A 14,811-nucleotide genomic window follows, 5' to 3' on the forward strand; every position below is an offset into this window, starting at 1 on the left:
GTACTCATTATCTATCTTTGATAACTAAGGTTCGTAATGTTCCCAGTTTTTACATTTCCAATACTTCTTAATAGTACTTAGACACTTATATAATGAAAATAATTTAATTTTTTTCACTTCGAATAAACAAAGCGGCTGACACAGTAGCAACTATGCTTATTAAAAGGAACTGTACTGAGATCACAAAAATAAATACATACAAAAATAATTCATTATGTATTTAAAAAAAAAAAATTGAAAGAATATTTGAAAATTGACGTGATAAGCTAGAATACCACCTTAAGGTAAATGCATCGTGGTTCGTAATAAGGTAACTACATTACTATCCAACACGTTCCTGTGAATCTTACCCTACACGAACTTTCGTCGATTCCTCTGACCGCCATAATAATATGTTTGATTCCTGGTCGATTATTTAAAAAACAACCAAGAATATCAAACATATCTTACGGAAATCAGACTTGACCTTCAGTTCTTCGCACGATGCTTCCATTTCTCTTTAAATGCAACAAATGCATATAATAAAGAGAAAAAACAAAACTTTTTCTATAAATAAATGGTGTCGTGAAATGAAAACTAACTCCACTAAAAAGAATACTCGAAGCATCGATCTATTTTAAAATCCTCTCATCAGCGCCTGTAATAAATACCCTAGTACACATTTCAATAGAAGAAATACTACAACGTCATTTAAGAATTAACGTATGTATTAAGTTGTCCTAAAAGTTTCTTTCACGACTTACACTCGGCTGTTTTGACTAGCAGTGTTTATATTATCATCTTATCTCTTAGAAGATGATGTTACGATTTCGAAAATGAGATCTCTAATATTGAGATTTGAGAATCAGCACATCAAACATTATTGCTGGTTGATTCGCTGCGTGAAATCTAGCGGTGACCGAAACTCACCTCTCGAGTGCAAAGAGTTAATTCCCTAAAGTTGCATAAACATAAAGTACTGTGTATATTTTACATAGTGACAAAAAGAAAGAAACTTTTGTTCCAGCCATATCTAACGAGTATTTAAAAAGGACCGCTAATGACGACGTCGAAGAAGGCTCACCTGTATGCTTCTCCTTGGTCTCAGACTGGCGAGTTTCTTAGCAGCCGCATCGATGCTGGCGGCAGCCCCTAGCAGCTCGTTCTCCGCGATGACTTTAGGGTCGTCAGGGTCCACCCAATCGTTGCCCTTCAACAATTCGGCCACTGCCACCAACTCGGTGACGCTCTGGGCGATCTTCCGCGAGATCGGCGGCAAAGTGTGCTTGGCGTCGCCAGATCTTGACGCTATTTGGAGAATCGCTTGCAAGAGCTCTCTGTAATTGATCGCTACGTCGTGGCCAGCCTGAAAGGTCCTGTCCCTCAGCTCGGCAGTTTCCGCGCAATTGTAAGCAGCACCCTTGCAAATCATCAGCATGTCGCTGATTGCCTTTCGTCCCATGTTAGCAGCCGCGATTATGTCGTCCTGTTTGCAACTGTTTCCAGCGGACACCGCTTTCGCGGTCGAGACGGTGATGCTCTTCGTGCAACGGACCAGATCTTCGGGGGTCACGTTGGTCTTCTGCATCTCGGGCATGTTGAGAGCGCGGATCTCTTGAGCTATGGCCTCGATCGTCGATTCCAGAGCCCTGGTACCGCGCGTGTGCTCGTCTTCCACCGCTTTCACGGTTTTCAGCAAAGACGTCACATTGGTCACCATCACCTGAAGACGAAGAAACGAGACAAATTATAATACGTTCTGTCGATGTCAGTGACAGAATGCTACAACGACATATCGATAGTCTGGGTACTGTTTTCAATGTACTCATCGAGGACGAATTGATGAACTAAAAATCACATAACTCGTGGGGTTGTTCGTGTTACTGTTACGGATATTCTTTACTATCGAGACCCAGATTACGTGACTTTTAGGGCATTGTGTAAATTTATAGAGATGTAGAACATTTGTTAAGGGGTTAATGCGCGCTTGTTATAAATGCGTATAATTACGTCGGGCGTGCCGTTTCGACAATTTGACGATAAGATTCTGCTATACGAGAACTTTAGTTTTGAAAAATTAATTTTGTTAGCGTAATTCTAACAGTGTTGTTGTTGTTGTTGTTGTTGTTACATTCAAGAAGAAACGTTGGAAGAGGTTAATTTTGTGCCACTAAAGGACAGAGCATCAGAAAATGGAGAAGCATTACGTATTACAGTAAATTGTTTCATTTTCCTAATACCTAAATTAATGATTTTCTAAGTGTATGATTTTATAAAATTTGATAAAATTTGATAAAATTTCAGATTTTTTTGACATTGTATTTTACATGTATCACTGCAAACAGTATACAATACTCTTTTAATATTTTACAAGTGGTGAATGATTTACTTATCAAATATAAAAATAAACGACTAGTTGCAATGTAAGAAAAATTTGTTAATGTACGAATCTATCAAATTCTAAAATTTACGTTTTGTGAGGTCATCGTGAAAAAAAAGTTGTGCATAAATTAATTGTTTTGTAATTAGTTAACGAAGCATTAGGCACGGTGCTATTAATGGTTAATACACGCACGTTTGCAACTGGAATGTACGTACCTAAAGATGGTTCGTTTTAAAAATTCTTGCCACGGATGATTAATGACTCGTTTAAAGGTATAATGTAAAAATTCGATGATTTATTTTGTCGTTACAAAAAAAAAAAGAAAAAAAGAAGGAAAGATGAAGTATGGTACAAAGTACAGGCTGACTCGATATCGTGAAAGTAATACTGACACTGAAGCACGATACAATAGTTTGCGTAGTAAAAAAAGAATAAAAATGTAGCAGAAGCGTATCCTATCGCTATCATTCGATTATCATTAAATCCTCGAGAAAAAAAAAGGATCTATCTAAAATATAAATGCTTTTATAATGAACTTCAAACAATTGAAGAACTGTAAAATGCAAATTTGCGTACAAATTCGTCATCAAGTTCTCGTTACAATTAACTGTCACTCTAGGTATTAGAATAATCCTGTCTAGCTGAAATAGTACATTGAAATCCATATTTTCTACTTAGAAAATAATCAGCTATCGATACAGGATTATTTTTACCCTTTTGGTGCTGTACTAGGCGACCATTACGAGTCGTAGTCAAACTTCCAAGATGTGTGCTGCTATATGAGCAAAAATAAAATACCGTTTAAATGTGTTCCTCAAGCGGTTGAATTATGTACCGTTTAATCGTGACAAAAACAATTTCTTTGACGGAGGATACGATAACGTTCGTTCAATAGAGAATTACCAGACTCGATGTAATCGTTCGCAAAGGAAAATAATAATTTGAAGCTAGCTAGTGCACCGAAAGGGTAAGGCTGCAATGTTCGATCGGAGTCGCGACTCGAGAAAGAAAAAATCAAGGCTTCCGCTACATGAGCAACAGCAAATCGGAAATTCGCTGAGACGGTTGGTCGCTATCTGAGGCTGAGAGCAGACGTATCAGTTCCTCCTCTTGATCGGACACGAACCACTCGGACTCCGAGCCGCCGGCGTCACTCAGAGGCATCAGCTGCTGGTGTAGCTGCTGTTCTAACACCTATCCGAATCGCCCAGACCAAAATCGTCAATGAAACTCACATTAAAGTCCACCGTTCGTGACGAATGTTTTACTACGTAATCGCGTAAAAAAATCTCATCATCATCATCAACAAGCAAACAAAGCCGGAGATTCTCTTTACCGGCGAAGCAAACATCGGTTTCTGTATCGCACAGCGTCTACATACTTCCCGGTTAAGGAAACACAGATCGAGTATGTCACACACACGAAAGAAAAGAAGGAGAGTGCAAGGTGGACTTTAATAACGTGAACGTGTTCATTTGGTCGAGGCGAATGACGACGTACGCTGCCCTTACGAGGCTCGAGAAGATCGGCAATGCCCCACGAGCGAGATCGCCGAACCTTTTCTCCTCTGTATCTATCTTTCTTTAGTGGAACGTCAACGAAGTCGGTTAGAGGCGATATCAAAGAAAAATCTATCGATTAAAGTCCACCCCAAAAAATAAATTACAGGGAACTGGTTCGTTGTTAAGTGTAAAGTTCGGATTCGAGACACTGTTAGGTTTGCGGGCGGGACTTTACGCTTTCCTGCGTCGTTAATCCCCTCTCTGTTAATGTGGTTTCTGCTACTGTTAATGTTATCTAGTAAAGCGTTTCCCATTCTAAATTCTAACGCACATAATCATTACCAGCAGTTCATTTCATTCGCTGACTAATTATTTTTCTTGATACATCAAATTTAAATCGACCTCGTAGGGCTATTTTTTTCTTGTACTTTCAGCAAACTGCGATAAATGTAGCTTTCAAAGGTAGAAAAGTATGATTAAAAAAAGTTTCAACAAAGCCCTAGTTTTATTTCAGTCAGAGATTTTACAATTAGTGCATTTCAAGTTTAACGCGATGGAACCTTGACTTGTTTGGTATACACGACGAAACCTTACTTAAACATTTCCTAATTCCAGACTGGGAACGAGAGTAACGTTTAGTCACACACAAGTATCCTTAACAAAGCTCTACTTCCTGGTATCTCGACGCTGCCATTCCGTTACAGGCCTCTTCCACTCAAGCGTCTCAGTATCGGTTAATACCAAGCCAACAACAGGAGACTCCTCGGCCAACCGCAACAACGAAGTAAACACGAATAAAGCGAGAAAACGCAAGCGACAATGAAATCAATTACCTTTGCAGAGTCCTTCAAGTGCGCCATGCTCGGATCGTTGATAGGCTTTCCGCTAGCCGCTTTGGTGGCGTGTATAAGATCGCCGAGAGCAGAAGCTACATCCTTCACCGCGTTTATCAACATTACTTGAGCTTCGGGATTTTGACTGCCCAAACTGGCTGCTCCATACTTGACGACTTCAGCAAGTTGAACGATCGTCGATACAGCGTTCTGCGCGGCAACTGCCAACTGCTCTTGCGAAGAGGCTGCGCCCGCCACGAGTGTTTTAGTGTCCTCCACGAGAGCCTTGGCCGTTTTCAAAATATTCTCTCTGTGATCCGCGAAAGTGTCGCCTTCGTTCTCCGCGTGCAAAGTTCCAGCTGTGGCGAACATGATCGTGGTGTCCAGATCACCGATAATGCCTGACACGGTGCTGGCAGCGTTGATGCAGGCTTGCGTGCCTCGGGAACCAGCTTGAAGAGCGGCTAGCACCTGAGACACCTTCTCTGTGACGATTTTGCTGTTCTCCGCGACCTCTCTCTGAGCGTAAGCGTCGCCTGGCGACATTTGACACGTTCCTGTAGCTCGAACGATGTCCGCGCAAGCTCGACCAAGTTCCTGAACACCTGTGCGAAGTCTCGCTGAGACATCCGCGTTGGATGCTGCTGCAGAAGCGCCGGAAGTGTCGCGGGCCAATTGAGTGTACTTGTGGGAAATGTCCACTGCCAGGGGACCTAGTTTGGCTACGTCGGTGCTGGACTTTGTTGACTGAAATTGAGAGAAAGTGGAGGTTGGTTAGATATCGTTGGGAATCTTTCACTGTATCGAATGGAACTAGTTTTTAACATAACATAAATAATATCTTATTCCTTATATATATTTGACAACATCCTCCCCTGAGAAACACCGGTCCATCTACTCACCATTTCTTGCGCCAGACGAGCAATCTCCTTGGCAGCTTCCACCATTCTCGTCTGATAATCCACGTAAGAATCAACCGTATCGATCGTAGACATCCTGTGATCTTCCAATCTCACCATCGCCCGTGAGATAGTATCTATCAAGCCGGTAACGATGCCATTAGAAGTCGAAATAGTCTCCAAAGTGTTCTGCAGTTCTTGCAACGCATCCTTGGTTGACTCGACGGTTTCGTCGACTTCCGTGTGCAGGTTGACCGCCTTTGGATTGCCACCAGATTCCTTTGCTACGCAGACAAGCTGCAGAGCAGACTCCGCGACGGTTTTCGTTTGATCGAGCAGCACCATCTGCTGCTTCGAGTGCACCATGTTTGACGCAGCACCGATAGCACCCGAGACGAGGGGCTCGCAGTACAAGGCTACCTGATTAACAGCGTGCCCTATATGCTCGGCCTCGTATTTCGCAGCCGTTCGAACGGGCTCCAGTTTCTCGCGCAGTTCGCTAGCGCTGCTCTCCATCTGATCCGTGAATCCCTGTACAGTGTTTTCCCGTCGCGGAACCAGAGCTTGGGAAACGGCGCTGAGAGACGCGGCATCCAGTTCTCGAATCCTAGCGGACAGCTTGTCGATCGCGGCGTCGCATTCCTTTTGCCCGGGCGCTTTGTCCCGAATAGAAGCAACCAGAGACTTGATAGAATCGCTAACGCTCTTGCTGTGGTTGGCCAACAGCTGCCAAGTAGGAGGATCTTTTGGACTGACCGCCAGACTCTTAGCAGCACGCACCATTGCGCAAGAGCCATCGATGATGGCTTTTCCGGCGCTGGTGATAGGCTCCTGCGCAGCCCTAGCCGCGATGGAGATCTTCGCCGGTTGACTCGCGAATTCCGAGGATCCTGCGAACGTGCAGAGACTATCGACTGCGTCCAGAAGTGGTTTCGTGGCCTCCGCGCACTTTTCCCTGTTGTTCTCGTAATTGTGATCGAGCGCTTTAATCTCCTTCACCAAGACGGAGGTGGAGTTAGCGACGTCCTTAGCCGACTGAACAAAGTGACGTTTTGCGACCGGGTTGCTGGTTTTATTCGAAGCTTCGCGACAAGCGTTGCAGAGAGCACTCGTGTATTTCGCGATCATGGTGGCCGCTGAGACGACCTGTTGTTCGGTGCTCGTCGGGTTTCCGAGGTTCTGGCAACCGGTGTGAATAGCTTGAGCCGCTCTCAAAAACTGTGCTTGATCGACGAGACCTGGCTTCCCAGCGACAGAGGTCGGATCGCTCACTCCAGCCAGGTACGCTGCCTGAGCTGCTGCTTCGATCAGTCCGCAGATGGACGAGGAGACCCCTCGAACAGCTACCGAGAACTGCTCGTGTTCCGACTTCTTCGCGTGATTTGCTATGCCTGTCATTCCATCACCAAGACTCTTGCTCTTTTCCATTACGGTTTCGAGGCACTCGAAGTACGATGCGTCGGAAATCGGTTCGCTGGGGTTGTCGAGGAGCGACTGCATCGATTGGATGTTCCTGATCGCGTTGTCGCATTCGTTTTGGCCAGGTGCTGCGGAGGTACATACATCTACGAGATAGTTGATGGAATCTGTCACGGCACGTGCGGCAGCTGATAGCTGATTTTTCGCGTTTGGCGCGCCTGGGTCGGCTGCTACCGATTTCGCTGTCACCAGCAGCTTACTGGACGTCATGCTGACATTCTTCAGGGACACGACCATCTGGCTTCGAGTTTCGATCGTTGTTTGACCAGCCATTTCCATTCCAACGTCCAGCAGGTCTCCGAAAGCGTTGGTGAATTGTTTCGAAGAGTTTGCTAGCTGCACCGGGGAACGTACCGACGAAACTACGCTCGATGAAGCGTCGTTCAAGTTGGCTGCTGCGTTGTTTAGGTCGCTTTGTAATTGTCTGTAAAATTAAATAAAAAAATAACTGTGTGAGAACGAAGTGAGCTTTAACTTCGTTCGAAAGCATAGCTGAATGTATCTACGAATTGATTATAAGAAGATATTATTAAGAATATCTTTGTAATTAGGGGATTATAGAGCAAATGAATTCGTTAATTAAAATGATTATCAGTTACAGCAATTGTTCCTAACAATTGCGGTAAGAGAATTGTTAATAATTGAGTGACTTTAGATAAAAGTTTGAAATTCATAGATCGAATTGACTGGCTCGGTAGTTTAAATATTTAAAAAATATCAAATATATTATATAATAACCTTTACTGTAAATATGTTTTAATATCTTCTGTAAGGTGAAATTTGTAAAATTACATTTACCACAAATGTCTAAAAGTGTAAGAATTTACTATTCAATATTATCTTCGGTAATTTAAATATGTGTCAATGAATGATAAGTACATGATACACAAGAACCACAAAGTGTAACGAGCTATCGTTGTATTACTTGATAAAAATACCTTATCACGAAAGAACTTACCCATAGCTCTTATTTGTTTGCGGGAACTCGTTCATTCCGAGAACCTGAACCATGTCATCGATATTCTTGATCGCTTCGTCGACGTCCCTCTGGCCAGGTAAACAAGAAACGCACTTGTTCAAGGAATTCGACACGTCTTTAGCAGCCGCGACCAAATTCGCTTCGTCGTTCTTCAGAGCGCGTTTGGCCTCCTTGACGAGACGCAAAGACTTTAAAATTACGTCGTCAGCCGTCATAAGAACTTTCTTTTGCATCTCGGGTTGATTCGAAGTAGCAGCCACTCCGCGAACAGCGTAAGTGAGATCCTTGAGGGCAGACGCCGTTTCCCTTGCAGCGCTCCCGGTGTAATTCTCGTTTCCTTGCTTAGCAGCGGACAGAAGTTGCGCCATGGCAAATCCAACCTTCTTCGATGTAGCTCCCAATCGAAGAGCGGTGGACTCTGTCGTTTCGTCTGGCAAGGGTCTCAAAGAAGCAGCCTCTACAGCCCTATAAAATTCTCCCAACTCGTCCTTCAGGCTGCTGATCAGTTCCTCGGCAGCGTCCAACTCCAACCCACCGCAGGCCTCTCTGGCTCGCGTTACCGCTGATCTCAAGTCCGACAAAGAGGCGCCCAATTGTTGAGAAGTGTTGTTCAACTGTAGAGCGGAAGCTTGATCGGTCACCGTCGGTAGAACCGCCCTGGCAGCCTTCACTACAGCTGTACCAGGTGGCAAGAACTGTTCGGACGCGTTGATAAGGTTCAACTGGGCCGTGGGATTATCCGGTTGTGCTTGGGTACCTTTCACACCAGCTACGAGATTCGGTATATGCTGGACCATCATTTGACACTCCGCCGCTAGTTCCTCCTGACTGGCTAGATTTGTATTGTGATGGGTAACTCCTGACGCAGCGACGATGCACTGAGTGGCGGTAGACGCGGCTTGTTTCGCGCAGGCTTCTAATCTGGTGATTAATTTCCTTCGCAAAGCTGGAGTGGCTGCCGCTGTGGTCGCTGCTCTGAGTTCTTCGGCAGCCAGACGCAACTGATCTTGCATCTTCGCATCGTGAGGACTACTGGCGCACTGTCTCGCAGCTTCTACCATTTTCGCGGTGGCGTCCGCGAGCACCTTCGCCGCGGTCAACAGTCGACGTTGCTGTTCCAAATCCGTTTGTCTCTCCGCTTCGCCCTTGATGCTCTGGATCAACTGCGCTGTTGCTTGGCCGACCACCCTTGCCTGCCTCACCATCTCGCCAGCGTCGCCAGTACTGGCGAACAACTTATCGGTGGCCACCAATATAGTTTCCACCGCTCCTTCCTGGATCGTTTCCTTGGCTCTTTCTCCCCTCGTCGCTGTTTTTATATGATTCAACAAGTCGTTCAGCGTTCTGCTCACCTCGCTGGCAGCTGCGCTCAATTCTTTCAAGAGGTTCTCGTCGTTGCAGGTCTCGTTGCACACTTCGACCAAACCCTCGACCGCCTTGGTCACCTCGCGAACGGCGTTCATCAGCTGCGTCTGACAAGCTGGCGAATGCAGGGTGGGAGCGACAACCTTTGCGCAGGCAACTAATTGCGATGTAGCAAGAGCGCACTGCGTAGCGGCGGATATCACGCGATTCTGAGTCGCGGAGTCTTGGCAGGTGGCTGCGATGCTTTTCGCTTTGAGGACTAACGCGGCAGTCGAATTGGCAACGGCCTTGGCCAGGGCCAGTAGCATGTCTTGGAGTTCTCGATTGGAGTCGTTCTCTTCTCCAATGGTCGTTAGTACTTGATGGGAAGCTTCACCCACGCGAGACGCAGCGTTCAGGAGGTTCTGTCTTGGCTGAAATATGGAGGAGGATGTAATTAGTTATGGAGAATTTCTGTTAGGTAGAATCGTGTGTGAAGTATAAAAATTGTACGAAAGGAAATAAACGAATCGATTGAATTGCAGACAAGGTGCTGAATATATTTCTACTCTAACATAAATTGGTCGATGGTTCAGGTATACGTGCTGATAAGGAAAGAATTAATTCATCGTGGGCCAAATTGACCCAAAAATGCGAAATCGAGACGGTGTTACATAAACTTATAATTTAAATTCTTTTCCTAAAGCAGATAAAGAACTGCAAAAGCGAAGAAACCTTTTAACATGTGAAACGGTTTTTTTTTTTTTTAAGGTAACAAAAAAAGATGTTGCATTCACACAACTAAAAGACAATTGTAAAGTGTTAAAACAGTTTGAAAAAGCCAACAGTTTCTATGATCTAGGGCATGAAAAGAAAATAGAAATACGAAGAGGGATTAAAAGCTAATATTTCGAGTTCTTGCGTCTACCTATGAAGCTGTTCAATATTTGTGCTTACGTATCGTTCGTAGGTAGAAGCTGTTATGTAGAAAGGCTGTACAAAAAGGTATAGTTTAAGGTAGAGTTTTATTCAAGATTAAATTATCGAGTATCATAGGCTATCGTTATTTATAACAGTTCTTAACTGTTGTAAGACTATTAAAATTCACTGAAAGTACTCTAGTAGTTACTTTCCATCCATTTTTCTCTTCCCAAACTAATTACTCGACATTCTGTCAATATACACATACATAAATTGCAACAAACCTTGTCGAAGCTATGAAACATTATCCCTTTTCAAAGATACGAAACATCCCTTCAGAACTTCTCGTTTCAAAGCCTACTCCACCTTTCATGTGTAACGATATTAATCACTCGATGTACGGGCTTATCAAACGTCAAATTTCCCACAAAACGAAGGAAAGAAAAAGTAATAGCTTCCCGCTAAAAGTATCGACTCGACAAACAATCGACTGGCACAATTGAGAAGTGATCAAACACAATACCGATCCGACGCTTGGAAAGCTCGTACGTAACATCTCCATCGACTGGATAGTAAGGCCCACCTCTTTGGTTTCAGGCTCCGTGGCTTTCAGTAAGTCAGAGAAAGCAGAGCAGAGCTTCCTGGCGGCATCCAAAAGCCTGTCTCCGGAAGTATCGTCGTCCATGAGAGCAGCGATCATTCTGACGCCCTTTGTCATCTCTGGCAGGTTGCTGGTTATCGTTGTGATCGCTGCCCCCACTGCAGTGTGATCCACGTCGTCCGCTGGTCCAGAGGTCAGGGTGACGACCTGAGCAGTAGCGGCGTTCATCGCCGCAATTTGCGAGCCGACGTTCTGTTTGTGCGTGTCTATGGTCTGCTCGATCCATTTCAACGAGGCTGGGTCGGTTCCCAGTTCAGGAAGTTGAGCCTTGCAGGAGAGCTCGGTCTCCGCGATATGGATCACCTCGTGACCAGCTGTGATGGTCGATAATAAGGCACGTTGTGGTTCGGACAGGACGGATGTCACCTTGGTTTGTTGCACCTGATTTTAATTAAGATTACATTGCATGACACGTGCTGGACGAAACCTGTAGGACTGGTGTAACGATTATAGATACACAGTGGCAGCCATCTATCGAGTATTACGTGTCTTATAGATTGAAATTTCGTAGATTCTTTTATTTTGTACGAGATAATTAAATATGTGGCAATTGTAGTCCTTGCGAGCTTGTAATTTGATTTACAATAGACAGTGAGCTTATTAAAGCTAAGACTCCTTTTGGAACTAAATGATAATGTTTAGTTTAGCGAAGAAAGACGTATTTATAAGTGTATGGCTGCCAGTGTCAGAGACGATGATGAGTCATACACGTGGAATAAGTCTTAGGTCCTATAAAAGGATAGAAAATTGTAGACGACAAAATTGAACAGTGTAGTTTAATTTCTCGTCCCTCTGATTATGAAACTGGGATATTCTCACAGTAACCAAGAGGGACCAGTTGATTTTGTTTCGATTTCAACCTCCAACTGCGTGACTCATTTTGTATAGGGATGTTTAATCTTTTCACACAGTTTCATGCACTTCTGTTGACTTCGAAGATTTTAATAAGAACATTTCACAGAAAAGTGCAATACAGGCAAAGGAAGAATTTTAATATTAAAAGTTACTTTTCTTTCACTTTTCAGTTTTACTATTCAATGAGCTTACGTGACATGTGCTCGGTAATGGCAAAAGATTAAACCATCCTTAATTTAACAATGTTAATACTTCTAACAAATAATTATTTTTTGAATTACGAACGTGTCGAAATAATTTAAAGTGCATAGTGAACGCAGCTATATGCCACACGAAACAACATTTATAATACAGACTTCACTGACTAACAGATTTAAACAACGTACAATTTCAGTTGTGTAAAACATTAGGTTAAGGCAAACGACACAATTTTATGCAGTTTGAACTTTAAGGTGTGATAGCACAAAATGTACGCTACTTGACCGTCTACTGTAATGAACAGAAATACCCGAAAATTTTTACATCATGTATGTAATGTCGAAGGTTCTTACAGATACCATTATATTTCAATGACTTCTGTATTATACTGATATAAACAAAATATAATCAAACTAAAATGACGAAATTTCAACTTTTTTTTTAATAGCCAATGTAACTGAAAATGTTATCGTCGTGTACCTACTCTGTGTCCGCAATAGAAGGCGCCTAGCATGAAAATAAATTGAACCGTCTATTAGTCGTTTGCAAAATTGCTTCAACGTACAACGAAATCGTTTAATCATTGATTTCGAGAACTTAAATATATCGTCGATATTCGCTGCGATCCTTCAAAGACGCTCGATCTAAACTACTGCTACAACATAGCAACGAGTAGCTCTTGCTGACGTGAATTTTCAGTGTACATCCGTGAGCTTTGTATTTATATTCCTTGAAGAAGTAATAAAACATCGAATTAATAGTACGAATACATGATGTAAAATAAAATATAAATATTAATAGTTCGAGAGGTTTATGAATGCTCATTCCACGCGATAAAGATACAAGAATAGTAAAATGGTAATTGTTTATCGTTGTCAACGACGCTTCAAACGAGGTACCACTTTCGAACGCGTGGGAAACACTGAGATGTGACGCGAACAAGAGCCCCTTATGCTTTTCGTAGATCTTACCATCGGTGGAGCGTGAGCGATGTTCACCTGGCCGCTGACAGTCGTGTATTGAGCACCGCCCATGTGCCCGGTCCCATACGGTCGAGCCCCTACAAACCGTATCATGCAACTATCCGAGTGGTATTTACAAAGATCGATCGTCACGATCGATTGCACGACACCGAGCAATCTTAACAAGAAACTAGATACCCACTAATAGACTCCGCGATGCGAAGCGAAAACATTTATACGGAAAAGCTTTCGAAGGCTGACGTGTCGTTTAAATACAAAACAAAAATAAAAACGTGTTTACGTTGTATGTACAAAATCAACGGGACGGATTCAAACGTGCAAGGATCGCTCTGGCTTCTTTCGTTTCTTTTGCTCTGAGATACTGCGGCAATATGAAAATGCAATGTCTTATATCTTGTACGTTAATAATTAGTTTATTCTGTAATCTGGTCTGCGTTAGAGGAAGAGACCTAATCAGAGATTATTAACGTTTAGAACGTGGAAAAATGAAGAAGTGGAGTGTTGTAATTTTAGGTGACGCCTAGAAGTTAGTATACGATACAAGACACTGCTTTTCGAATACACAACATATAAACAAATATTGAGAATTATTTACCGTCTCCTCCAACTCTCATGACCGCTGGTATAGCAACCGACACTGCTTCTACGTTTCCTTTACCGATGTTGCTCGTTTCGTGTTGCATAATAGTTGCTCTGTCGACAAAATAAAACGTGTATATATTTTTCAATCTGTCTTCAAGGGAGGCTCGATTTCATCCAAGCTAATGACTTTGCATCGTAATTATTATTCGTATGATAAATAAAGCAATTTAAATATATCAAAGTACTAATACTACAGCAAAAAAAGAAAGAGTCCCATTAACTTTGAAGATTTATGTGCCCCGGTAGTTCGGTTATAACTTCTCTGCCGTTGTCTTAAAAACTCTTCCATGCTTGTGAATACTCAACGAGAAAACAACAGCCCGCAACATTCGACAAACACGATAAGACTGAGAAATCGAAGCCAACCAGTAGGCATCGATAATTGTCCCAGCGTACTCTTCTCTGGCGTTTCAATTAACGAATTAGCACGTAAAACGAACACGCGACATACTTTAGCGGCGAGACGCTATCTTCGACCATCGTTGAACCCTCATCTCCCTCGATGCCGAAGTGATCCTTGGCCTTTTGCTTCTTCAAAATGATGTCGATGTAACCGGAGATAAGTTGAAGGATTTGCTCGGCTTCCGTGGTCTGCACGCTGTAATAGTGATCGGAATAATCGCCGAAGTCGAGTGTGAACGTGTTCGGGGATGCCCCCCATCGTCGGACGGTAGTCAACGGCCAGGTCTTCAAGATCTCCTTCGTCTTTTCGTCGAGCCGCAATACGGAGTCCTTCGTGACTCCCAGCAAACGAGGCACCAATTTGTTCTTGCCCTTCATCTTTTCTTTCACCAGGAAAAACGTGACGCCGTATGTGCTCAAGGACCTAGCTGTCTTCGTATACAAAACTTTGGCGTCGAGCTCGGAAAGCCCGACGTGCTTCTTGTGCTCGGCGAAAACCTTTTTCTCGATGCCTTTCACCTTCAAGTAGGACTGCGGTAGAAATTCTTTGAGGCTGCACAGAAAACAATACAACGGTAATCATTACAGAAACGATGCGAGCTTGTGCGCTGTCAAAATTAATTTACGTATACCAGGAAGAGGACGTTTCTTTGTTGAAATTAATTTTTGAGAATCGTTTGAGACACAGTCGAACTTGTATAGTATTAAACGAATACTATAGTGTGGAGAACGTTTCTTATATTCAAATGAA

General features: G+C 43.3%; 1 protein-coding gene across 7 annotated transcripts in view; it reads right to left on the minus strand.

Moving 5' to 3' along the window:
- Positions 1-14,811, minus strand: part of LOC128887213 (talin-1) — a 57,831-nt gene that overhangs the window by 5,692 nt on the left and 37,328 nt on the right. For 4 of the 7 annotated variants that reach the window (XR_008459980.1, XM_054142860.1, XM_054142861.1 and 1 more), the window contains 9 exons: positions 14,110-14,613; positions 13,612-13,709; positions 13,005-13,093; positions 10,903-11,361; positions 10,356-10,391; positions 8,034-9,832; positions 5,600-7,499; positions 4,698-5,444; positions 1,064-1,702 (listed from right to left, as the gene is read on the minus strand). Coding sequence is in view for 6 of the 7 variants with exons in the window: in XM_054142860.1 (XP_053998835.1) it covers positions 1,064-1,702; positions 4,698-5,444; positions 5,600-7,499; positions 8,034-9,832; positions 10,356-10,391; positions 10,903-11,361; positions 13,005-13,093; positions 13,612-13,709; positions 14,110-14,613 (6,271 nt within the window). In the remaining variant the exon portion in view is untranslated. The other 3 variants (XM_054142864.1, XM_054142865.1, XM_054142863.1) reach the window with 3 other exon arrangements.

The sequence above is a fragment of the Hylaeus anthracinus genome, unplaced genomic scaffold (assembly GCF_026225885.1).
Source record: "Hylaeus anthracinus isolate JK02 unplaced genomic scaffold, UHH_iyHylAnth1.0_haploid 11985, whole genome shotgun sequence".
Classification (NCBI taxonomy): Eukaryota; Metazoa; Arthropoda; class Insecta; order Hymenoptera; family Colletidae; genus Hylaeus; species Hylaeus anthracinus.